We start from the raw sequence: 26,770 nt of genomic DNA, 5'->3' as shown, positions 1-26,770 counted from the left end.
AAGCTAACATCCCATTGAAAGAAGCCAATGCTCTTAGTGGAAGGTTCAATTATACTTGTAGGACTTGAAAGAGAAGGGGGGAACAAACTAAACAATTATCCTGAAATGTCTTTTTACTCTGTTCAGGCCTGATTTTGCATGCATTGAAGTTAATGGGAATTTTGCTAATAATTAATTGAGAGCAGGATCAGGCATTTTATTTGGGACATTCGGCACCTAACCCAAACATTTTTATTTTGGGGGAGCCATTTTGAAAATCACTTTAAAATAATGTATTTTGCGGGAGAGGAAGGGTCTGCGCCTTTTTTGGAAAGGTATATGCTTTTTCAAATTTACTTACGTGTAAAATAGTTTAGAATGTAACTTTACAAACTAATTAAACCTTATTCAAATTAACAATAAGAAATATTATCCCTACATCTGCAATCCCTGTTGTTCTTTTTTTCCCCCTCAGTAGTCTTGGTAATGCACAGATAAGATGTCTGAACAAAGGCAACGGGCTTTATCCACATCAGGAGAAGCATTATATGAAATTCTGGCTGTGGAGAAGGGGGCAACACATGAAGAAATTAAGAAATCTTACAGGTATTTAAGAAATGTCTAAAACACAGGCAACAAAAATGTTTTATGTCACAACAGTATAGGTTTTACTGTGCTGCAATATTATATGTACTGTCCAGGCAACAGCTCCTAGAAACAGCAGCTATTCAAAGAAATGTAAATCAGGAGTAACTGCACTGAAGTCCATTGTTGCATGTTTGAATTTAATAATGATTTGAGATCGTCAAATAACAGGCTCAAATGTAATTATTTAATCAATACAGCATTATACAGAATACAGAAAGTATAGATACATTACTACCTTTGGTGCAAGGTAAAGAGATGGCCTCTATGTCTCTCTTCTCTGTAACTGGTGAGATGCTGGCAATCTAATCCGCATTCCAAAGTAACTTCCCAACCATCTATCCTTTTATAGGGTGTGAGACAAACTCCATTTTGGAGGGGAAAATACTTCCCATCCTTAATTTTATCATATAGTCTGTTTTCCTAATTACTAATGGAATGTCTTTTATGGTCCACAGTTTACCTGACTAATGAGCAAAAAGGAATCTCAAATCTGATCATAAGTACTAACCGCTATGACAACCAACAGTTCTTAATGAATTAAAAACATCCTTCAATGGGGTCATTATTTCATCCATTACAGAACCCATCTGCATTAAGAAGTATCCCTTATCAATCATTCAGTTTTGCTTATAACATACTTGTGCAGATGCTTTTTCATTAGTTTGGGGGGGTCTCTTCCCTGGACACCTGGACTGCATTAAAATCAGGGTAAATAGGGTTAAAAGATTACATGCATTCCGTTATTGAGTTCATTTTCCCGTCACCCATTAGTTTCAACTGAAAGACAAAGAATGTTTTAGTTTCAATAGATGTAGGACACTAAACGAATCAATACACAACATAAAAAGGATTTTGGGTAGATATAAAAGAATTACAAGAATTTATCGTACAAAATCATTAAAAAGTTAATATTTATTAACACTAGGGAGTTACATGGTGTAAATTGGGGTGTAAAAGTGAGAGTAAAATCAGGCCCTCCAACATCAATAACTTACTGTATGGCCAAAATGTTCAAAAATAGTCTTTTATTGGACCAACTTCTATGGGTGAGACAGACAAGCTTTTGAGCTACACAGAGATCTTCCTCAGGTCTGGGAAAGGTACTCAGAGAGTCACAGATAAATATAAGATCAAACGAGAGTTTAGCATAAGTAATTATCACATATGCAAAGGGACCATTCAGGGTGAAGTGGCCTCTTAACACCCCTGCAGGTACAGGACAAAAAGCGGGGTTAGTGGGTTACAGATTGTTGTAATAAGCCATAAATAAATAAGACTATGGTCTTAATAAAGACACTGGATTGGGCCAGGAACCCATCCTGGCAAGGCTCTTCCTAGAACACTCATTGCCTGCCAAGAGTGGATGGCCACCTCCAGAGCCTGTGCCAGGTCTGTTGAGGCTATCCCCTGAAAGACTTTTGCCAAGCCATGAGGTGGTGCCGCTCCCAACCACCGCATAGCCGCAAGGGATCTGTTTAGCCTCCCAGTAGTGGTATCACTGGCAGAAGAAGGTCTGCAGCTGGTATTGATGCCCAGCTCATACTTCAATGAATCGAGATCCTGTGGTACTGTTATTGAAGGAATCTGCAGAAGTCTATGATGTCAAGAGGAAAGCCTACAATGATTTCCCTGATACCATCATCCCTGGACTCAGGCTACCTCTCATCAATCCCGAATGGATCTGCCCCTCCATTGTCAGAAGTATCTGGCTCTTCTTCAGACTTGGAGGTGAGGTCACTTATATCCCATTCAGGACAGGGAGCATACCCTACCCCCACAAAAGCTTTGGGAGCATGGGCCAGGCAGCAATCTCAGCTTTGCCCTCCTTCTAAGGGTCAATGGTCCAGTCTAGGATGGGTTTCCAGCCCATACCAATGGCATTCTGGACATCATGGGGCCTCCCCCCACCAGCTAAGACCTCCCCTCAACCTTCCTGCTGGCTATCATGGAGAACGCACCGGAGACATCAGCATCAAGAGCATCATTCCCTGGTGCCTGGTACTGAGACCTGTACCAAGCAGTTTCTGGCAGTTTCTCCACAACAAGTCATATACCAACCACTACCTCAGATGTCTGTTGCTTTCTTGTTCTTAAAAAAAGAAAAGGAGTACTTGTGGCACCTTAGAGACTAACAAATTTATTAGAGCATAAGCTTTCGTGAGCTACAGCTCACTTCATCAGATGCATTCGATGAAGTGAGCTGTAGCTCACGAAAGCTTATGCTCTAATAAATTTGTTAGTCTCTAAGGTGCCACAAGTACTCCTTTTCTTTTTGCGAATACAGACTAACACAGCTGCTACTCTGAAACCTTTCTTGTTCTTGTCACCAGAGGAGGCTATTGAGCTGTCAAGTGACTCACCACTGCGAAAGGACCACAGGGCTCATCAAGATCTTTTGAGAAGGGTGGCCTCACTACTTAACATTCGGGCAGAAGAGGTGTGTGAAAGCTCTCACAAGTTAATGGACATTCTGGTATCGGCAACCCCCAGTCAGGGTGGCTCTGTCAATTAATGAAGCCATCCTGAAGCCAGTCAAGGATCTTTGGCAGACACCCTCTTCCTTGCCCCCCACAGTAAATCAAGCTGAGAGGAGGTACTTTGTGCTCTCTAAGGGGTATGAACATTTTTACTCTCATCTCCCCCACCTCCGGTTCTCTTGTGGTGGCAGTTGCCAATGAGTGGGAAATACATGGACAACAAGCATCGACACCGAAAGGCAAAGACTCAGAGACTGGATCTATTTGGTTAGAAACTTTATTCCTCAGGGAGTCTACAACTTAGATTTGCAAACCAAAAGCCATTCCTGTGTCACTATGATTTCACCCTCTGGGAGAACATTATAAAATTTAAGGCCAGTTACCAGAGAACTGTAGATAGGAGTTTGCAGTAATGGCTGAAGAGCATAAGCTGGTCACTAGGACTGCTCTCCAGGACAGTATAGATAGTGCAGACTTGGCTGCTTGAATCTTGGCATCAGCTATTGTTATGAGAAGGTATTCATGGTTGCTGTCACCTGGGCTACCCCTAGATGTCCAACAGACTATCCAGGACCTCCCTTTTGAAGGTCCCTTGCTTCTTTTTGGGAAAAAATGGATGACAGCCTTCATAGCCTTAAGGATTCCAGGGTGACACTCAAATCCCTTGGAATTTATACCCCGGCCATGAAAAGAAAGTGGTTTCATCCACAGCAGCCATACAGTCACCAAATTTTTGCTCCCCGATCCCAACATCTGTTAAGAAAAAAGGGCAGGGATTATGGAAGGCACCCTCCAATGCCCACCTCTTCAGCATCAGTGGCTCATCCTGTCCAGTCATCTCATCCAAACAGGCCTTTTGTTTGGGGTTGGTCGAAGGCAATGTACAGTTCCCATAGTTCCATCAATTCCCCACCTTTTGTTCACTTGTCACTTGTTCCACTTCGTAGGTGTTTGGGTTTACCTAACATCAAACCAGGAGGGTGAGGTGGTGGGGTTGGTGGGGGTGGTCTTAAGCATGATGGAACTGGGATATGACATCCAGTTCATTTCTACCCCCCTTTTCCCATCCCTCTTCAGGGACCACACACACAAGATTGCCCTTCAACAGATGGTCCAGTCTCTTCTTCAGGCAGGGGCCACAGACGAAGTCCAGTGGTACTTCAGGGGAAAGACTTCTATTCCTGCTACTTCCTCATTCCTGAGGCAAAAGGAGGCCTCGGGCCTATTTTAGATCTAAGAGAGTGTAACAAATTCCTGAAGAAAATAAAATTCCACGTTATTACCCTAGCTTCCCATTATTCTTTCCCTGGAACAGGGGGACTAGTTCGCTGCCTTTGACTTAAAGGACACTTACTTCCATGTCACAATACACCATGACCATTGGAATTTTCTCAGATTTGTGGTGAATGGTTGCCATTATCACAGTGCTTCTGTTTGGTCTGCCAGCTGCTCCTTGGTTGTTCACGACATGCATGGTGGTGATGGCAGTGCATCTACAAAAATTAGGTGTCCGAGTGTTCCTGTACCTGGCTGGTTGATCAGAGGTCAGGCCAAGGCTCCAGTCCTATCCAGCATATCCACCATCCTGTCCATATACAATGCACTGGGACTCCTATTTAAATTGGGACAAATCACTCCTGAAACCAGTACAGACAATAGAGTTCACTGGAACTCCTCGAAGGCCAAGGCCTTTCTATTGCAAACTAGGTTCAAAATGTTATGGGATCTAGGTCTGTGGCCAAAAGCATACCCTCTCACCACGGCATGCAGGTGTGTCAGTCTCCGGAGTCACATGACAGGTATGTTGTTCAGCATGCAGGCTGCATCTCAGAAAGCTGCAGACATGGCTAGCATCAGCGTATGCCCTGAGTCATCACCATGTGTAAAAAGTAGTTTGAGTGTCAGCTTCTTTTAAAATATATGAACAAATTACAGAGGTGTTTCCTGTGTTTTGTTAAGAAAGGATAGAAATGTCACATGGTTACGTCACAATGGAACAAGATTTTGAGAATCAATTTCTTGATACCTTTAACTATTGCTTCTTGCCAAGTAAATCTACAGCAAGGAAGAGACTATTCTTGATTTAGTTCTAAGTAACACAGAGAAATTCATTAAGTAATTTTTTTACTATCATCAGTACCCAGGGCATGCATTTAGGACCACATTCTCCCCTCAGTCCACAGCCCATTGATCCCAGTGGGAGGTTTGCACAAAACTCAAGACTAGAATATAGCTCTTATTTAATACCTACATTTTTAGTTATCATCATTTTTATTATTTGTTCAGTACTTTATTGTCTCCACATTGCTCAGTGAAAAACTACCCTCACCTTTAGGGTCACCACTGTCATTTCTTGTTTCTCTTCTTTCCCCATCTGCTTGTCTCTCTTTCTCTCTCTTTTCCTTTTGTGTGTGTTTCCTCTGCTCTTCCCTCTACATTTCCTTACCATCAGGGTTTAATTTCTCCCCGATATTTCCCAGAGCTCTAGGGCTTCTGCCCCAGGGGGCATGCCAGGGTTCGGGGCTTCTGCCCTGCAGGGCGCACCGGGGTTCCCACGCATTTACAAATATTTACCAGCTTCAGGCAAACATTACTGCATTGGTTTTTGCATTGTGTGTTTGAGTGGGGTGGGACATGGGATAAGTGTCTGTGAATCCATCTATCTCACCACACGTTGAATCTATGCATTTGATAGTGATGACCCAAATCAATACTATATTATGTGATGTGGGTCAATTCGCACTGGAACACCCTGTGTGACCCTGTGGGGATTTGGGAGTTGTGGGTAGCAGAAAAACACGGGCAATATGGCTCCTAAAAGTGTCATGGACACTGGGTGTGGAGACACAAAAGGGTGAAATCCTGATTCCATTAAGTCAGTGGCAAAACTCTCATTGACTTCAGTGAGGCCAGGATTTCACCCATAGTCCCTACATGGATGGTTCTAGACTTGACAAATCTCCTGAGATCTGTGTGGTTTATGGGGCCAAAAAACATTGTGACTGGGGTCCTAGTGTGGAGCCAGCTGTGGTCACTCAATTAGGGTGAACAGCCAAGAATGGGGCAGACAATCCCCATAAAGCTGGTGGATATTCCAATACTTAGATTTACCAAGACAGCATAAAACAGCTTCTTTATTACCTTACTGGTTACTCAGAAGTCCAAACAACACAGTTCTCTTAAAGTGATCCAGCCTCAGGCCTCCATCCAGGTACCCACATCAAATATGATAAAAATTTCTGTAAATCTTATTTCATCATATAAAAGAAAAGTTTCTACCAGTCCCAAAGGATTGGACACATTACCTCCCAGGTTAATGAATGTTTGAGATCTTACCCAAATACATGCTACAGCCAATTCTTATTAAACTAAAATTTATTAAAACACAAAAGAGAGAGTATGGTTAAAATATCAATATACATACAGACATGAGTTCAATTTATTAAGGTTCAGATTCATAGCAGAGATGGTGAGCTTCGAAGTTGCAAAGAGTTCCTTTAGAATTCAGTTCATAGGTCATAGTCTATCTCATATTCAGAGTGTACCAGCATAACTGGGACCTCAGTCTTGCGACTAAAACTTCCCTGATGTAGTCTAAGCAGATCTGAGATGACAAAATCAGGACCCAAGGATCTTTTATACAATTTCATGTCTTCTGACAAGTTGGAATTCCTCGGGGAACAAAAGGTAGTTATAGGATGACCTTGAAGGAGGTCCATCACCAGTACTTAGCTATACAAATTAACATAAGGTCATTTGCTTGTTCCTCCACCATTCACAGTGCATTTCAAAGAGAGATGAATACTGAGATATCCCGTGTTTACAATTCATTTACATGATAGGATGTTCTTTTGACCTCTGAATTATTAGAATACAGCATAGTCAGGAAGAAAAGGAGTACTTGTGGCACCTTAGAGACTAACAAATTTATTAGAGCATAAGCTTTCGTGAGCTACAGCTCACTTCATCGGATGCATTTGGTGGAAAAAACAGAGGGGAGATTTATATACACACACAGAGAACATGAAACAATGGGTTTATCATACACACTGTAAGGAGAGTGATCACTTAAGATAAGCCATCACCAGCAGCGGGGGCTGGGGGGGGAAAGGAGGAAAACCTTTCATGGTGACAAGCAAGGTAGGCTAATTCCAGCAGTTAACAAGAATATCTGAGGAACAGTGGGGGGTGGGGTGGGGGGGAGAAATAACATGGGGAAATAGTTTTACTTTGTGTAATGACTCATCCATTCCCAGTATCTATTCAAGCCTAAGTTAATTGTATCCAGTTTGCAAATTAATTCCAATTCAGCAGTCTCTCGTTGGAGTCTGTTTTTGAAGCTTTTTTGTTGAAGGATAGCCACTCTTAGGTCTGTAATCGAGTGACCAGAGAGATTGAAGTGTTCTCCAACTGGTTTTTGAATGTTATAATTCTTGACATCTGATTTGTGTCCATTCATTCTTTTACGTAGAGACGGTCCAGTTTGGCCAATGTACATGGCAGAGGGGCATTGCTGGCACATGATGGCATATATCACATTGGTAGATGCGCAGGTGAAGGAGCCTCTGATAGTGTGGCTGATGTGATTAGGCCCTATGATGGTATCCCCTGAATAGATATGTGGACAGAGTTGGCAACGGGCTTGGTTGCAAGGATAGGTTCCTGGGTTAGTGGTTCTGTTGTGTGGTGTGTGGTTACTGGTGAGTATTTGCTTCAGATTGGGGGGCTGTCTGTAAGCAAGGACTGGCCTGTCTCCCAAGATCTGTGAGAGTGATGGGTCGTACTTCAGGATAGGTTGTAGATCCTTGATGATGCGTTGGAGAGGTTTTAGTTGGGGGCTGAAGGTGATGGCTAGTGGCGTTCTGTTATTTTCTTTGTTGGGCCTGTCCTGTAGTAGGTGACTTCTGGGTACTCTTCTGGCTCTGTCAATCTGTTTCTTCACTTCAGCAGGTGGGTATTGTAGTTGTAGGAAGGCATGATAGAGATCTTGTAGGTGTGTGTCTCTGTCTGAGGGGTTGGAGCAAATGCGGTTACATCGTAGAGCTTGGCTGTAGACAATGGATCGAGTTGTATGATCTGGATGAAAGCTAGAGGCATGTAGGTAGGAATAGCGGTCAGTAGGTTTCCGATATAGGGTGGTGTTTATGTGACCATCGCTTATTAGCACCGTAGTGTCCAGGAAGTGGATCTCTTGTGTGGACTGGTCCAGGGTGAGGTTGATGGTGGGATGGAAATTGTTGAAATCATGGTGGAATTCCTCAAGGGCTTCTTTTCCATGGGTCCAGATGATGAAGATGTCATCAATGTAGCGCAAGTAGAGTAGGGGCATTAGGGGACGAGAGCTGAGGAAGCGTTGTTCTAAGTCAGCCATAAAAATGTTGGCATACCGTGGGGCCATGCGGGTACCCATCGCAGTGCCACTGATTTGAAGGTATACATTGTCCCCAAATGTGAAATAGTTATGGGTGAGGACAAAGTCACAAAGTTCAGCCACCCGGTTAGCCGTGACAGTATCGGGGATACTGTTCCTGATGGCTTGTAGTCCATCTTTGTGTGGAATGTTGGTGTAGAGGGCTTCTACATCCATAGTGGCTAGGATGGTGTTTTTAGGAAGATCACCAATGGACTGTAGTTTCCTCAGGAAGTCAGTGGTGTCTCGAAGATAGCTGGGAGTGCTGGTAACGAAGGGCCTGAGGAGGGAGTCTACATAGCCAGACAATCCTGCTGTCAGGGTGCCAATGCCTGAGATGATAGGGCGTCCAGGATTTCCAGGTTTATGGATCTTGGGTAGCAGATAGAATACCCCAGGTCGGGGTTCTAGGGGTGTGTCTGTGCGGATTTGTTCTTGTGCTTTTTAAGGGAGTTTCTTGAGCAAATGCCGTAGTTTCTTTTGGTAACTCTCAGTGGGATCAGAGGGTAATGGCTTGTAGAAAGTGGTGTTGGAGAGCTGCCTAGTAGCCTCTTGTTCATACTCCGACCTATTCATGATGACGACAGCACCTCCTTTGTCAGCCTTTTTGATTATGATGTCAGAGTTGTTTCTGAGGCTGTGGATGGCACTGTGTTCTGCATGGCTGAGGTTATGGGGTAAGCGATGCTGCTTTTCCACAATTTCAGCTCGTGCACGTCGGCGGAAGCACTCTATGTAGAAATCCAGGCTGCTGTTTCGACCTTCAGGAGGAGTCCACCCAGAATCCTTCTTTTTGTAGTGTTGGTAGTAAAGTCTCGAGATAGGATAGATTCTTCTGCTAGGCTAAGAGTATAGTTGGATAGATTAACAATATTGCTGGGTGGGTTACGGGAACCATTGTTGTGGCCCCTTGTGGCATGTAGTAGTTTAGATAGCTTAGTGTCCTTTTTCTTTTGTAGAGAAGCAAAGTGTGTGTTGTAAATGGCTTGTCTAGTTTTTGTAAAGTCCAGCCACGAGGAAGTTTGTGTGGAAGGTTGGTACTTTATGAGAGTATCCAGTTTTGAGAGCTCATTCTTAATCTTTCCCTGTTTGCTGTAGAGGATGTTGATCAAGTGGTTCCGCAGTTTATTTGAGAGTGTGTGGCACAAGCTGTCAGCATAGTCTGTGTGGTATGTAGATTGTAATGGATTTTTTACCTTCAGTCCTTTCGGTATGAGGTCCATCTGTTTGCATTTGGAGAGGAAGATGATGTCTGTCTGTATCTGTATGAGTTTTTTCATGAAGTTGACAGATTTCCACTCTATACGGCTAAATTTAGTGCCTTGCATAATGACAGGTTTCAGAGTAGCAGCCGTGTTAGTCTGTATTCGCAAAAAGAAAAGGAGTACTTGTGGCACCTTAGAGACTAACACATTTATTAGAGCATAAGCTTTCGTGAGCTACAGCTCACTTCATCGGATGCATTTCAACAATGGTTCCCGTAACCCACCCAGCAATATTGTTAATCTATCCAACTATACTCTTAGCCCAGCAGAAGAATCTATCCTATCTCGGGGCCTCTCCTTTTGCCCCTCCACCCCCACGAACATGATACAGTTCTGTGGTGACCTAAAATCCTATTTTCGACGTCTCAGACTCAAGGAATATTTCCAACACACCTCTGACCAACATATTAACCCATAGAGACCTTCCTACCAACACTACAAAAAGAAGGATTCTGGGTGGACTCCTCCTGAAGGTCGAAACAGCAGCCTGGATTTCTACATAGAGTGCTTCCGCCGACGTGCACGAGCTGAAATTGTGGAAAAGCAGCATCGCTTACCCCATAACCTCAGCCATGCAGAACACAGTGCCATCCACAGCCTCAGAAACAACTCTGACATCATAATCAAAAAGGCTGACAAAGGAGGTGCTGTCGTCATCATGAATAGGTCGGAGTATGAACAAGAGGCTACTAGGCAGCTCTCCAACACCACTTTCTACAAGCCATTATCCTCTGATCCCACTGAGAGTTACCAAAAGAAACTACAGCATTTGCTCAAGAAACTCCCTGAAAAAGCACAAGAACAAATCCGCACAGACACACCCCTAGAACCCCGACCTGGGGTATTCTATCTGCTACCCAAGATCCATAAACCTGGAAATCCTGGACACCCTATCATCTCAGGCATTGGCACCCTGACAGCAGGATTGTCTGGCTATGTAGACTCCCTCCTCAGGCCCTTCGTTACCAGCACTCCCGGCTATCTTCGAGACACCACTGACTTCCTGAGGAAACTACAGTCCATTGGTGATCTTCCTAAAAACACCATCCTAGCCACTATGGATGTAGAAGCCCTCTACACCAACATTCCACACAAAGATGGACTACAAGCCATCAGGAACAGTATCCCCGATACTGTCATGGCTAACCTGGTGGCTGAACTTTGTGACTTTGTCCTCACCCATAACTATTTCACATTTGGGGACAATGTATATCTTCAAATCAGCGGCACTGCGATGGGTACCCGCATGGCCCCACGGTATGCCAACATTTTTATGGCTGACTTAGAACAACGCTTCCTCAGCTCTCGTCCCCTAATGCCCCTACTCTACTTGCGCTACATTGATGACATCTTCATCATCTGGACCCATGGAAAAGAAGCCCTTGAGGAATTCCACCATGATTTCAACAATTTCCATCCCACCATCAACCTCAGCCTGGACCAGTCCACACAAGAGATCCACTTCCTGGACACTACGGTGCTAATAAGCGATGGTCATATAAACACCACCCTATATCGGAAACCTACTGACCGCTACCTACATGCCTCTAGCTTTCATCCAGATCATACCACTCGATCCATTGTCTACAGCCAAGCTCTACGATATAACCGCATTTGCTCCAACCCCTCAGACAGAGACACACACCTACAAGATCTCTATCATGCCTTCCTACAACTACAATACCCACCTGCTGAAGTGAAGAAACAGATTGACAGAGCCAGAAGAGTACCCAGAAGTCACCTACTCCAGGACAGGCCCAACAAAGAAAATAACAGAACGCCACTAGCCATCACCTTCAGCCCCCAACTAAAACCTCTCCAACGCATCATCAAGGATCTACAACCTATCCTGAAGGACGACCCATCACTCTCACAGATCTTGGGAGACAGGCCAGTCCTTGCTTACAGACAGCCCCCCAATCTGAAGCAAATACTCACCAGCAACCACACACTACACAACAGAACCACTAACCCAGGAACCTATCCTTGCAACAAAGCCCGTTGCCAACTCTGTCCACATATCTATTCAGGGGATACCATCATAGGGCCTAATCACATCAGCCACACTATCAGAGGCTCCTTCACCTGCGCATCTACCAATATGATATATGCCATCATGTGCCAGCAATGCCCCTCTGCCATGTACATTGGCCAAACTGGACCGTCTCTACGTAAAAGAATGGACACAAATCAGATGTCAAGAATTATAACATTCAAAAACCAGTTGGAGAACACTTCAATCTCTCTGGTCACTCGATCACAGACCTAAGAGTGGCTATCCTTCAACAAAAAAGCTTCAAAAACAGACTCCATTGAGAGACTGCTGAATTGGAATTAATTTGCAAACTGGATACAATTAACTTAGGCTTGAATAGAGACTGGGAATGGATGAGTCATTACACAAAGTAAAACTATTTCCCCATGTTATTTCTCCCTCCCACCCCACCCCCCACTGTTCCTCAGATATTCTTGTTAACTGCTGGAATTAGCCTACCTTGCTTGTCACCATGAAAGGTTTTCCTCCTTTCCCTCCCGCCCCCCCCCCCCCCACCGCTGCTGGTGATGGCTTACCTTAAGTGATCACTCTCCTTACAGTGTGTATGATAAACCCATTGTTTCATGTTCTCTGTGTGTGTATATAAATCTCCCCTCTGTTTTTTCCACCAAATGCTTCCGATGAAGTGAGCTGTAGCTCACGAAAGCTTATGCTCTAATAAATTTGTTAGTCTCTAAGGCGCCACAAGTACTCCTTTTCTTTTTGCGAATACAGACTAACAGGGCTGCTACTCTGAAACCTGTCATTGAGCATAGGCAGGGACAGTTGATTACATTGTCAACCCTACTCATACATATGTAAATAAACAAAAACACTAACATTATCTCCCCACAGGTCTTCTGTGGGTTACTTATTTTGCAGGATGTTTAAAGCTTTCTAGCCGTGTGTCACAACCATGTTAATTCCAAACCTGAGTGGAAACCTTTCCTCCTGAGGGTACAAAGCTGAATAAACTCCTTGGGTGGGAACTCCAGTCTCCAAAGCGTTTTATTTTCCCTCAGGCAAGGAATGATTCACATATGGTGAATAAGGATGTTAGTTTAATTACAGGGTCCAGATAATAATGAATATCTGTGAAACCAGAAAAAACTAGTGGAAATTGCATGACAGTCGCCCATCTGGTCTGCAAAAAGCAAAGCCCTTCCACAAGTCCCCTCCACTGACTTCTATCAAAACTATAATTAAACTGCCTTTTGTAATTTACATTCATTTCTATGAATGAAATATAATTTGTGTAATTGTTTTACTATCTGGGATTTGTTTTATTAACAGAAAAATACAATATCTTCCAAGCGTGGCTTGTATAAAGTTTATTTAAACACAAAATCTACAGCATTTTCATACAACAATCAGTATGTTACACTTAGTTTTTTATTAATATTCCCTACATTTTTTCTCTGCTGATTAGGGTAATAGAATGCTGCAGAAGGCATTCAGATCCATCTAACTGACACATTTGTATTCTGTTAGTTATTCAAAATGTTTAATCAGGCTGAGAGCCCACCGAGAATATCATTCTTGTACTCAGGGATGTGGAATAAAGCCATCACAACATTGTTAAATTAAAAACCTGTGAAATGTAATGAAGCTGCAAGGCACTTTACTCACAGTTTTTCAGACCACTTCATGAGAGTTTGTGTAACTATTGTCACTGTGTGTCAGATGCCTCATAAAAACAAATTGTTTCATAAACCCTTTACACCTTCTTTGTGCTTTGAAAAGAGGAAATTGGCTTATGCTACCATGATACCACAATAATGCGAATTTTGGTTTCATAAGAACCATTAAAATTCCAGATTGCATTAGGGTTATAGGTTTGTCTTGGTACATGCGGGAAAAAGTCAAGAATTAAGAAAACTCATCTCAGACTGTTCTAGACCAATAAAACTGGGATGTGTTTTAATTAAATAGTAAGAAATAATAAGCCATATTCATTGCATAAGAATAGTATGTACAATGTCAAAGATAGTTTATCATCACTCATCTGGTAGACCTTTTACTGAACAACAATGTACATGATGCAATATATTACTGTGGTTGTAAAGTGACTTTTTTAATGCATTTGACTTAGTGGTGTATGACATTCTCATTACAAATTTAGTCCTAAAAATATCAATGAAACACACATTAAATGGATTAAGAGCTGGCTAACTGACAGATTTCAAAAAGTAGTTGTCAATGGGAAATCACTGAATGCTAGTGTTTCTGCAGAGATCAGTTTTAAGTCTGATACTATTCCACATTTTATCAGTGATCTGAAAATAAATATAAAATCCCTGCTGGTAAAATGTGCAGATGACACAAAGACTAGCAAAGTGGAAAATAATGATGAAGATAAGGCAGTCATACGAAGTGTGGAAAACTGGACCCGTTCAAACAAAATATGTTTTAATATAACAGAGTACAAGGTCATACCAACAGGAACAGAGAAGGCAGGCCAGACCTACATGCTTGAAAGCAGTGACTCTGAAAAGGATTATGGGCTCAGAGTGGACAAACAACTCTATATTATATATAGCCCGCATATATTAGTCAACACATCATACCTGCTGTAGTCAGCTACTTTTAGTCATTCACATGTGACAATATGACTCAGTCTCATTTTTGCTGGTAACACATGGCCAGCTTCTCCCTTATGCTGAGTATCCCATCACTGGCCTATCATGTGATGTTTAACATTCCCATCTACTCTTGTTATTCAGAGAGGTGACAATTTTTGGAAGGGTCTCCAAGCAAAAAGTTGAAGTGAGGCCTCCATGTCATTTCTTCCCATCCCCTGCCACTCTGTCTCTTTCCACTATTCTTCCTGGATGTGTACACCACATGCATGCCTTCAGATTCCACTCACACCCCAATCACAGTGCATACACCTGCGCAACAATCCCACATCATCACTATAAGCAGTAATACACAACCCTACACCATTAGCATCCACACAAACCTCCATATGTAATCAATAGAGATAGCTGCACTTTCTTTATTTTATACATATTAGGGCCTGATCCTCCAATTAACTCCACATGAGGAGACACCTGCACACATGCAGAGTCAATTCTAGATCAGGGTTTAGCTGTGATAGCCTTCAGCTGCACAAAATAAAGATGTCACTGTGCATGAATGAAGTCTCTACCCCATTTTTACTCTTCTAAAATATTCATGGTGAGGGGCCTGGGGGGGGGCGGTGGGAAGGATGAGAATGTCCACAGCTTAGACTTTTGACATCCTGGGTGAACAGACCTATAAGGTCAAATTCAGTGCTGACTTATACCCAATGTACTCCCATTGATGTCATAACCGCTTATGTAATTAATGTAATTTATTATATACATTTGACATAATACATTGGCCCCAGAAGTCATCAAATGACTTGTATAGCAAACCTCATGTTGTTGTTGCTTTTACATTTAACTTTCTGGAAAGGAAACATTCTTTAGTCCCAGAAGGGGAGAGTTGTCATGGAAGAATGCAAAGTGAGGTGGATTTTATTTTGCACTGAACATAAATAAGGATGGTAAAACTGACAGTGGTGCTTTACCCATCTTTATTAGTAATTACAGGAAAACAGAGACTGCTTCTGAATAAAGTGGAAATGTCAGAGGGATTCACATTTAATGGAATAGTTGTAAATACTTGCAAGATAAAATGATGAGTCAGGCTCTTAGATTTCTTTTAATTAAACTTTTATTTTATGCTAATTTGTTTCATGAGTCCAAAAACCTGCTGTTGAACTAGTCTTCAGTGCAGTGTAAAAAACCAGCAATACCTGATTGTAAGTTTCTTGCCATTATTAATTAAATTGGTATTCACCATAATGACACCGCCTAGGGGAAAATTTCGTTTTAATAAACATGACATAGGTACCGCTCCATGATTTTCTTTGCAATTTAGCATCAGCTAATTTACCAGGGAAATAAAGAGTTAGCAAGGTTTCTAATTAAAAATAACTTGTTTATAGTACTGGGGTCTAGGGTAGACCCTAAAACAAATCATGGGATGTTTCCTTTAAAACAGACATTGAGGCTTGGCTTCCATAATGGCTATGAAGTCACTTGTGGTTAGTAGTTACCTTATTTTCCAGGGTGTTTTCATCTTAATTGTGAAGAAATATGATATTGGTGAAAGGAGAATGATAGCTGTGAATATTGAGATCTCCTTCTGATTATCTACGGGACAGTTACAGCACAGACATTGAGTGGGAAAGCTTCTGCACATGATCCGGCCAATGTAACTCTATCCTGACCTACAGTTAGGGATGAGAAGACAGATTAATCCCAATGCCCATTCATACTCCTGGTGACATGGAAATTCCCACTAAGATTTTGGAAACAGACCACCAAGTTTTTCAATATTTTTAGATTCTGGTCCTTCAATAGCTATCACATACAAATGTACCAACCTCTGCTGGTGCTGGTGGGTGCTCGTCCCCCTTTTTCCCCCAGCCGTGCCCCAACTCCACCCCTGCCCCACCTCCTCCTGTCCCTGCCCGCCCCCATTCCAACCTCTTCCCCAAATCCCCACCTCTTCCCCGCCTCCTCCCCTGGGTGCGCCACATTCCTGCTCCTCCCCACTCCCTTCCAGAGCTTGTTATGCTGCAAAACAGCTGTTTCACGGCGGCAAGCACTGGGAGGAGGAGCGGGGACGTGACACACTCAGAGGAGGAGGCAGAGGTGCGGTGAGCTGGGGTGGAGTGATGGGGAGGGGAGCTTGGCTGCTGGTGGGTGTAGAGCACCCACCAATTTTTCCCCATGGGTGCGCCAGCCCCGGAGCCTATGACCACATAAGTAATAAAACCCCGATTGTAACCCTTCCTGTGTGTCTGTACAGGTTAATTAGAGGGTTTAAAGAGACCCCTTCTTCTCTGGGCTTCCTACCTATATTAATGGGTTGCAGCTCTGAAGGAGTAAAAGGCAGGTACTCCAGCACAATCACACCTTCCACATGCATAGCTATCTCAACGACAAAGCAACAAAAGCAGGGCTGATCAAAACTGCATTTTATACAAAAATTTTCCACAAAGCAAAATGCACTGCAAGAGTGTGGAAAACTTCAATATTTCCTTACAATGCCGAAAACCAAAATATTTCAATTCAAAATGGTGCAGCTCTGCCTCAGGGGAGTTGTAGTCTTGGTGCCTTTTGCTCCTGTTCTCCTCTAAAAGATGGACTTACTGGAAGACAGCCACACTCCACAATGCATCACTTTCTGTACTCTCTGGAGGGGTGGGAAGAGGATGCATCACAAGAGTACCAGGCCAAGTTGCATCATGGGAGATGTAGTCTGGCCAGAGTTCTCAGTCCCCAGTGGAGAATGGGAGCATAGGGCACCCAGGACTATAACTCCTATGAACACTGCAGCAACATTTTAAATGGAATTATTTCAGGTTTTAGTCAAAATGTTTTGTAGAAAAGTTGAAAATTTTGTGGAAATAAATCCTATTTTCTCAGCAGTTCTAAATGCAAACCCATTCTTTCCTACTCATAGCTCCTGAACACTAAGTAATAGAGGTACATTACAGGAGTCCCGAGCCATGGTGCATCTTGGGTGAGGTAATCTATCCACAGATTTTAAGTTTTGTGCTAGTCTAGTCTGAACATCTCTTTTGAAAGGCCCATGTAATGTGACTGTTTTATGTTTAGTGAACTGCAAAGTAAATAGTTGTCTTAGACTAGGAAATAAGTTATCAGCATTTAGGCAAAGTAGCTATTTGACCATCCAGCTGCACTAGTAAATTAATTGCAGTGAATACATTTTATCTAAATCAAGAATCAAAATCTGACTGAGTCTGTGCTGATATGGAAGGCAGAGGGAGGTAACGAAAGGAGAATCCTTCATCCCTCTGAAGTCAGAAGAAATTTTTTCCAAATAAGGGCTCCGGGACTCAGTCCTTAATTTGTATAATTTTGCTTAAGAAGTACAGGGAGGGTGGAAATGTCTACAAATATATTATTGCAAAAACCATGGAAGCCAATAAAGTGTTTAGTATTATTCTTCTAACCAGCCATCAATTTCCAAAAAATACCTCAGTCAATATTAATCTTAATAGCCTGGGCCTTTTTCCACCACTTAATAAAAAAGACCAGATCCCATATGCAACCTACATTCTTAGACACCATGGAATGTCATTAGACATGTGAAGTCAGCCTGTTTATTCAGGCTACATATGTTATGCAGACAAAACCACACAGGATCATTTCAGGGGACAAGACAAGATGTCACGTTTATTATAACACAATTTGATCTATAACCACTAGCTAATACCTAATACTTATGCACACACACACACCCCCAAATGTTCTGCAGCTGCTGTATAGTTACCTGTCCTGAATGTAGCTTGAGTTCATAGCTTGGGTTCATAGCTTGTGGTGGCTAACTGGCCAAGAAAGCCGGGCACAAGGAAGAGCTAGGTCTCTGTTGGGCATGCACCGATGCCCTTCCATGTTGGCAGCAGAATGTTACCCTCCAAAGTCTTCCATCTCATCCATCCTTTTTGTAGGCTTTAGTTTGAATCCAGAGTCTATAGGACTTGCTGTGTTACGCTGCCTCTGGGTTTCGTGTGATTGATCACTCGTCAATTGCAGACATGACTTTCAGCCTGGGACTTGGCTTTGATGTTCTTTCAGTTGTACCTATATTCTTTTCTTTTCAGGGTGGATTCTTCTTGCTTTGTCAGGGCTGTTGTCTGCATCTTCAGCCGTTGGTGTTTTATTTCATCAAGATGGGCTGAGGCTGGAGGTTGATTCCATCATCCATACATACCTCATTCAAACATCTACACTAAACGAATAAGATTTTTGCAAAATGAAGGTTGCAGCAGGCTTTTACAAAATGGATTTAGCTTTTTAAAATGGAGTTTGAGTTACAATATGGACAAGTATAATGAATGGCAAACAGTGAGCAGAAGTTACAATGTTGAAATAGTACAAGTTTCAGTGATTTAAGCAGCAATTGGATTGAAGGTGAAACTTACAAGGGCAGCTGGCTGAACAGCTATGGCTCTTCAGAAGCATCTTAATTGTCAATTAGCTAGTTATTGGGGTGACCAGTTTTATGAATGAATGTTTCATTCATAAAACTTTACTTATGAACAATTTCATTTATCAGTTCTACACATATTTCAGTGTTTAATATTATTTAATACTATGTTTAAGTATAGGATGCATAGTCTACTAAATACCATTAAACATGAGACATTAATGATATTAAAGGCATGATTTTAAAAATATATTTAAGGTATGCAAGAGGAGATATTAGTAAGTTAAAGGTATAAGACTAAATTCCCCACTGGTATAAATGCCAGCAGAAGTGTGTTCACAGGCTTATGTCAGTATGAAAGATGACAGAGTGCCTCCAGGCCAGCAACTGTACTCCAAAACAAGGGTTGGCCAGTGGAAATAGACTGTATTGTCTCCTGATGGCAACTTTACAGTGCAGATCCTGTGGAAAATAAAGCTGCACTCCAGCCTCAGTGTAAATTGAGGGAGGAGCACTGCCTGCACTCTAATGGAGACATCTCTCCTTTGGCACAGTTAGGCTGACCAGATGTCCCAATATTAGGAGCTTTGTCTTATATAGGCAATTATATACCTCCCTCTGAAAGACAAGTGTCCTGATTTTTCACACTTGCTATCTGGTCACCCTAGATGCAGTGGGCTTTCTAAGCTCATGGGACACCCTGGGAGTGTATTTTACAGCTCCCTGTACCCGCCTTACTGAACTTGGTTTGTAGATTAGAATCATGTAATTTAACAAGACATAAATCACTTTTATTACCACAAGAGGGCACCTCCTGTTACTTAATAATTGTACTAAGGAAACGACTTATGTCAGTCCCTCAAAAGGGAGTACAGTCTTCCAAAATACAAAGCAGATATAAACATGAGCAAAACAAAAATACTGTCTCTGAAACCCCTTTACTTGAGTCATGAATGGGACCCAGTTATCATGTCAACAGACTTGATATATATAGTAACTTTGATACCAGTATGTTGTGTTTTGGGTGGGCCTGGGCATGAGCTCTGCAGCAGTATGATCTTGGCATGGGGAGAGCTCCCTGTAGGTCTCACTTCTTTCCCCACCAATTCCTTAAAATCTCTCTATGGCATCTCAGAAGCTGCTGTGTACCTCAAAAATATAACCAGCTCATGTTAACTTTTAGAAGTGCAACTCTTGGAAGTCACAGTTTCAGGGTTGACTGCACCTTGGACAGCCCCCAGACTCCAGTCTTCTTTGAGGACATCAACTTAAAGGTTTCAGGCTTCCTAGTAATCTCCTCTCTTGGGTAGAAACTAATGTTTCCTTACCTCCAGGCTGCGGGGGTTAGGCTTGCAGTCCTTCTGCAGCTCACTGTGACATCATTTTCCCAGTCTGTCCAGCAGCTGTGGTTAAGTTTTCTCCAGGGGCTACAATAGTGTATACCAGTTACCAACCAGTCTTCACAAAGCAAAATACATTTATTGTTAGGACAAAAGCATTAAAGAGAAAACATACAAAAAATACAATAAAAGTTCCTATACACATGTTAAAAGGTTACCAGAGGTCACCCATCAGCCTTATGGGGCCCAGGTAGGCCAAGGTCCTTCCAACTTTTCTGCAAAGATTGTTGAGGCCCTCCGTGGACAAAATGTCCTTTCCATTTTCTGAATCATAAAGAAGGCATGTTGTCAGTTTAAACACAGCCTTTTTATACCAAAAGCCCTTTCTTTGTCTGTTGGTCTGTGGAACACCCAGCTTGACCGTGTACATGCAAACCACACCAGAGGGAGATAACTCTCTAGAGTTGTTTGCAGATTCAGCAACTATCCTAAATCACCCCCACTATCTTTAGGTCCTGGAGGAGCAGTGGTAATCCTCCCCCACTGCAGTTGCATACAGTCCCTGGCCCCCAGTGATACATTAAAACATTCATAAACTTAATACAATATGGTCCCCCAAAGATCCTGCATATGGTTGTAGTATCTATCGTAGTGACATCAAAGTGAGAGAAAAATACTTTGCTTAAATATTTTATGCATTCTTCCTGTTTGGAAATATATCTGGTATTTAAATACTATGGTGCTGGGTGCAGTAGAAATAGAAAGACAGAGCCAAGTGCTGTCCCAGCAGTGACATAAATAAAGTTATTACAGAGACAAGATGGGTGAGGTAATATCTTTTATTGAAACAACTTCTGTTGCTGAGAGAGGCACGCTTTCAAGCTCACACAGAGCTCTTTTTCAGGCCAGACCTCGAAAGCTTCTCTGTTTCACCAACAGAAGTTGGTCTAATAATAGATGTTAACTCACCCACCTTGTCTCTCTAATATCCGGGGGACAACCCAGCTACAACAACACTGCCTAAAGAAAGATAGGTAACTAGCTCAGCTCTTTGCTAACACAGCTGGTATTATGCATGGAAGGTTGTAAAGGTACTTCCTGAAGAAAGCCTTAGATTGTTGATTTGATTCTAGCTTGAAGGAGAATTGAGGGTTTTTTGCATTCAGGTCCTGGTAACAGATACAATAACAGGAACAATATAAGAACCTGAACAGAATAGTTAGAAACATATAGAAAATTATATGTGCATGTATCTTCCACTGAGAGGCCTGGGGAAGTTTCTAGCTAGTTCTAGAGTGAAGCAGAGAGAAAATTTAGGAATAAAACTGTGTTCATTATTCCTTCATCAGTATAAGAAGACAGTGGTTCTTTCTGTAATTCAGCCTGTGATCATGAGTAGATGACAAAGTTGTAAAAAAGCCCGAGCCCTGTCTATGCTATCATTGTGGTCAATGGTATTTCTCCAGAATTTCTCACTGGTGTAAATGAGACCAGAATCTGGCCCAGTGCGCGCATGTGGACACTCCAGTTACCCTATTACCACCTCTATCGTATACTAGCGAGGTTAGTGTTTACATTTTTATGAATGTACCATCTTCTAGCTAGACATAGTAATATGGTATCCAGTACTTGCACTTATCTAATTTCATTTGGTATTGACATCAGACACTGTCTCCAGACTTATGCTGCATTTCCCATGAGATCATAGTAACAGTATTAAGTCCATTTCAAGGGAATAAGGAAAGTTTAACACTGTGTAAAAGCATATATGAAGAGAAATAGCTGAAGCATAGGTTCAGTAGCTACTTGACAGCAATCTGGAGCAAAAGTTTCAAAAATTGTTGGGGTTTTTATTCAAAGCATCAAATGAGGTCAGTCCACTTTAAAGACCAACTCTCTGCAATTTCATTATTTTAAAAACAAGGGGCCCAATTCACAATTGCTCTACACCTTTAGTCATTTACATCAGAGCAAGGTGGATGTAAAATGCTACCAGATCCGAACAGTAGCATTTTACACCCAGTTTGCACCGGTGTAAAAGATTGCATATGGTATAGGCAATGGTGAATCAGGTCCAAAGATTGCTTTTGCCTGAAGCTTGGCAAAAGGACATTTGAAACTGACTCTGTGCAAAACCACTATTGCTTTCCCATTCTGTACTTCAGAAGGATGCTCCCATTCTATTGGAGCACCTGAATTTCTTTTACTTTACCATTGTTAGGGTTTCTGAAAACCTAGCTGCTGTATATAATACCTTGAGGTATCTACTGATCCATGAGATCATCCAAAGTATTTCCCTTCCTTTAAGGAAGGTAATTTTGAGAGAATAAACAAGTTGATACATTTGCTTTAAAACTGACATATTAAAATCATTTTTGGAAAGAAGAATAAGCATCTGTGTTTTTAGCATGTATAAATTTTCTGTCTAGAGGTGTTTTGTCACTGACAAGGTAGAATATTAGAATATCAGGGTTGGAAGGGACCTCAGGAGGTTATCTAGTACAACCCCCTGCTCAAATAAAATATAAAACATAGAGTCAGCCTTAACTACAGCAATGCCATGTTAAGGGAAGACTTCTTTTTTCTCTCACATTAGAGCGATATTTAAGAGCCTCACAAAACTTCCTCTGACTTCAGTGGAAGCAAGACTGGGCTTGTAATCGCTACAGTGAAAGAAAAATTATGCCCCTTTTCCTCAGATGGAAAGTCAAAAAGTTTGAGAGGTAAGAAGCACATGTCATTATGAATTAAGTGTAAGGTGTATTTTAAGAGTGACATCCTGGCCCTATTTAATACATTGTGACTTTTGCCACTGACTGCAATGGGGCCAGCATTTTACCCTAAAGATAAAATAACTCCAAGTGTTACAAATGTCAATACAGCCATGTGAATGAGCTCTACTAAGGAAAGGATGTTTATTTAATATTTATCCCTATTTAGGAGCATATTTATTATTTTTCTTTCAAAAACTCTCCTATTTACCCTGCTGCGCTCTTTCAAATCTGTCATAGAAATCTACCTCTTTCTGACAGGTTTCAGAGGAGCAGCCATGTTAGTCTGTATTCGCAAAAAGAAAAGGAATACTTGTTTCCACCAAATGCATCCGATGAAGTGAGCTGTAGCTCACGAAAGCTTATGCTCTAATAAATTTGTTAGTCTCTAAGGTGCCACAAGTACTCCTTTTCTTTTTGCGAATACAGACTAACACGGCTGCTACTCTGAAACCTTAGAGACTAACAAATTTATTTGAGCATAAGCTTTCGTGAGCTACCGCTCACTTCATCGGATGCATCCGATGAAGTGAGCTGTAGCTCACGAAAGCTTATGCTCAAATAAATGTGTTAGTCTCTAAGGTGCCACAAGTACTCCTTTTCGTTCTACTTCTTTCTGTCATATTTGCACCATTAGCTATTATCAGTTGCTAGGGAGCCTTACACTGGCATCCTCGCATTTAGCTCACGCTACAGTAAAGCTGTAACTAACAAGACTCATGCTAGACCTTCTCCTCAGAACAAAAATGCATCAACTAAAATATTTTGTAAATATTTATAGCAAATGCTCTTTTCCTTTTCTTTCTTTCATGTTTAAGAAAATTGGCTCTGAAATATCATCCTGACAAGAATCCCGACAATCCAGAGGCTGCTGAAACATTTAAAGAGATCAACAATGCTCATGCGATACTGACTGACCAGTCCAAGAGAAACATATACGATAAGTATGGATCATTAGGGCTATATGTGGCAGAACAATTTGGAGAAGAAAATGTTAATGCATACTTCATGCTTTCAAGCTGGTGGGCAAAGGTGAGTGGGTAAAATAAAATGCTCTCTTCTTTTTTTAAAAATGTACTGAGCAAGCTAGGAAATCATGCAGTCTTCTAACCTAGTTTGGCCCTGGTCCTGCAAAGTGTTCCCTGTGACTGGATCTTTACACTCATGTGGAATCCCATGGGAGCCCCTGGGGCTCTGCATGGACTAGGAGTCCCCCGATGCAGAACAATTTTGAGGATCAGTGCCTTATTTCATAGCAGCTTAATTAAATGATGGCATGTCTTGAATGATTAGAAACTGGCAAAAATATAATTAAGCACTCTCCAGAAAAGTGCTAATGAAGGATTTTTCCTTTTTCCTTTAATTTACTAAATAATTAAATACACTTCATGTCTGGTAACAGAGGCATAAATTATATTTGAAACTGGAGCTCCAGGTTAATTTTGATTTTCTTTTCAGTAATGACTAAATAAAAATGACTCATTGCTCAAAAAGGAGAAGTCCTACTTGTGTGACAACCAGCTAATAAGTTACCATACAAATTTAGCCATGTTCTTTGCTATATATAGCACACAGCATACGTAAGCAATAATAATACATAACACAGTGTGTGATTATGGTGTCATATACGTGCACTTTGGGTACACTGTGAGGAGGCAGGGGAAAGGAAGTGGAAGAAGAGGTGAGAACTGCGGAGTGGAGGAAAAGAGCAGGAAAGGAAGAGCATGATACCTCAAGTCAGCAAATTGAATGAGGAAAAACCCCTGGTGGGGGTTCTGATGACATAAGAGCTCGGTTCATTTGGTTTATTTATTATGTAATTGTAATCCTTTGATATTTATGTATATATTGCAAACCCTAGCACTGCAATCAGTGTGTCAGTAAATGTAACAAGCCTATGACATGACAAATGTGGAAAATCCCACACTTCGGATGTTATTCTTACTGCTATTTCCAGCAACAAAATGTTGGGGCAGCAAAGAGTCCATTGCAATAATAGAAAAATTATCTTTATGTGAACCAAATACACTGTGATGAGAAGAGAAATGACAGATCTGATTTAGGAACATGGACATCTCCATCCTGGAGCAGAACAGTGGTCCATCTAGCCCAGTATCCTGTTTCCAATAGTGGTCAGTGCAAGGTCAGTTCCATGTGTCTGGGAAAGCATACTTTATACACTACTTCAGGTGGGAATAGAAGCAGCTCAAATACAAATTAATGGACAACATTTTCAAAACTGGGCAGCTAAATCATACTGGCAAAATTTGTATCCACAACAGCAAAAACTGAAGATGGATCTGGACCACATCTCCACCTGAACTCCCAAGACTTTACAGTTGGCCCCTATTTCTCTGGCAGCAAATTTGCACAGGCTGTGGCTGCTGACTCCTACTGTGTCCTGGACTTCCTTCACTATTGATTGCTTCTACTACTACCACCTGCCATGTCAATCTTCCTCCACTTTGCTCTCAGCTACCCTCTCCTCAGCCTCCTTGTCCCCATCTCTGAGTGCAGGGAGTCATTGGCTAAGAAGGGAGAGAAGAGAAGAGACACTGATAAGTCCTCTAGCAGCAGCATCAGATGAGCCACTCCCTTGACTCAGATTACGTGAATATGCATGTGGAATGGATGTGGGTATGAGAATAGGAACAGAGACACCAACAGCAGCAGCAGCCTTGACCAACAAAAAGAGCAGAGGAGAGCAGAGGGTGCAGCTGAGAAGTCCTGTAGCCTGTATGAGGGCAGGGAGAGCAATTGCTGGGTTTGTTTTGGGGTGCTATGTTCTGGAGGTATGGAAAGATTTGTTACAAAGCCTGTGTAAAATTCATTAAATTGCATATTGCAAAACCTCCTATGAAAAATGTACCACAAAAATCAGAGGTACTTACGTATCATCCCTCCCAGATTGTCACAGGGTGGTCTCTCCATCGCCCGGAAACCAAACAAAGTTTTCCCATTTCCAGAGTATAAGCAGGTCAACAAAGGCTCCTCTCAAGTTGAGTCCAGCCATTTCCCCACATGCCTAGCCATACCTTTCCTCTTCCATCTCTTATACCCAATAAGCTAGGCGCTGTAGTGAATGAGTCTATCTTGGGCCTTAGACTGCCACTCATTGCCACAGTGTCCATCCCAGTGGCATATGATCACCAGTCTGATTCATACTCCTGTAAAACCAACAAGAAAACAAGTTAGTGGACCATAGTTCTTGCTAGTTACACTCCTCCTATATTTCTCAGGGCCCTGATAAGCAGTGTATCCCATCATACTCAAACACACAGAGAAGATACTAAGTGATGGCACAAGTCATTAAATGTAATGAAATGAAAATTAAAGGTGAAGTGCAAAGAAAAAATGACTGTTGAGTTAAGCCCAGAATTCTCTGAAGGCTTAACCAAGCTAGGAAAGTGGGGCCATTTTACACAGAAAAAAGCTTTAACTAATATTTCATAATTCCCTTTTTTCCCTTAAAGTACACAGTGATTGTGCCACTTTAACTATATCAAGTTGAAATCAGTATAGTTAAAGTGGTACAACTCCCTAGTGCAGATACAATTATACTAGTATAAAGGTGCTTATACTGACATATCTTATTCCCATAAATTTAGGGAAATAATCTATACCATTTTAAAGAACGTTTATATGGGTATAACTGCATTCACACTTGGGAGTGTGTGTACCAATTTATCTATTTCAGTAAAAAGTTACACTCTAACCCAAATAAGAAAAGAAGTACCTTTGGCACCTTAGAGACTAACAAATTTATTTGAGCATAAGCTTTCGTGAGCTACAGCTCACTTCATCGGATGCATTCGGTGGAAAATACCGAAAAAAAAAGTATTTTCCACCGAA

General features: G+C 41.7%; 1 protein-coding gene across 1 annotated transcript in view; it reads left to right on the top strand.

Moving 5' to 3' along the window:
• Positions 1–462: 462 nt before the first annotated feature.
• Positions 463–26,770, top strand: part of DNAJC5B (DnaJ heat shock protein family (Hsp40) member C5 beta) — a 36,868-nt gene continuing 10,560 nt past the window's right edge. Inside the window, exons 1-2 of the mRNA XM_038391584.2 lie at positions 463–585; positions 23,737–23,950. Of these exons, the coding sequence (XP_038247512.1) occupies positions 479–585; positions 23,737–23,950 (321 nt within the window). The 5' untranslated portion in view covers positions 463–478. The remainder of the gene's footprint in view (positions 586–23,736; positions 23,951–26,770) is intronic.

The sequence above is a fragment of the Dermochelys coriacea genome, chromosome 2 (genome assembly GCF_009764565.3).
Source record: "Dermochelys coriacea isolate rDerCor1 chromosome 2, rDerCor1.pri.v4, whole genome shotgun sequence".
Lineage (NCBI taxonomy): Eukaryota > Metazoa > Chordata > Testudines > Dermochelyidae > Dermochelys > Dermochelys coriacea.
Note: the sequence above shows the minus strand (reverse complement) of the source record. Positions and strands in the feature narration are given on the sequence as shown.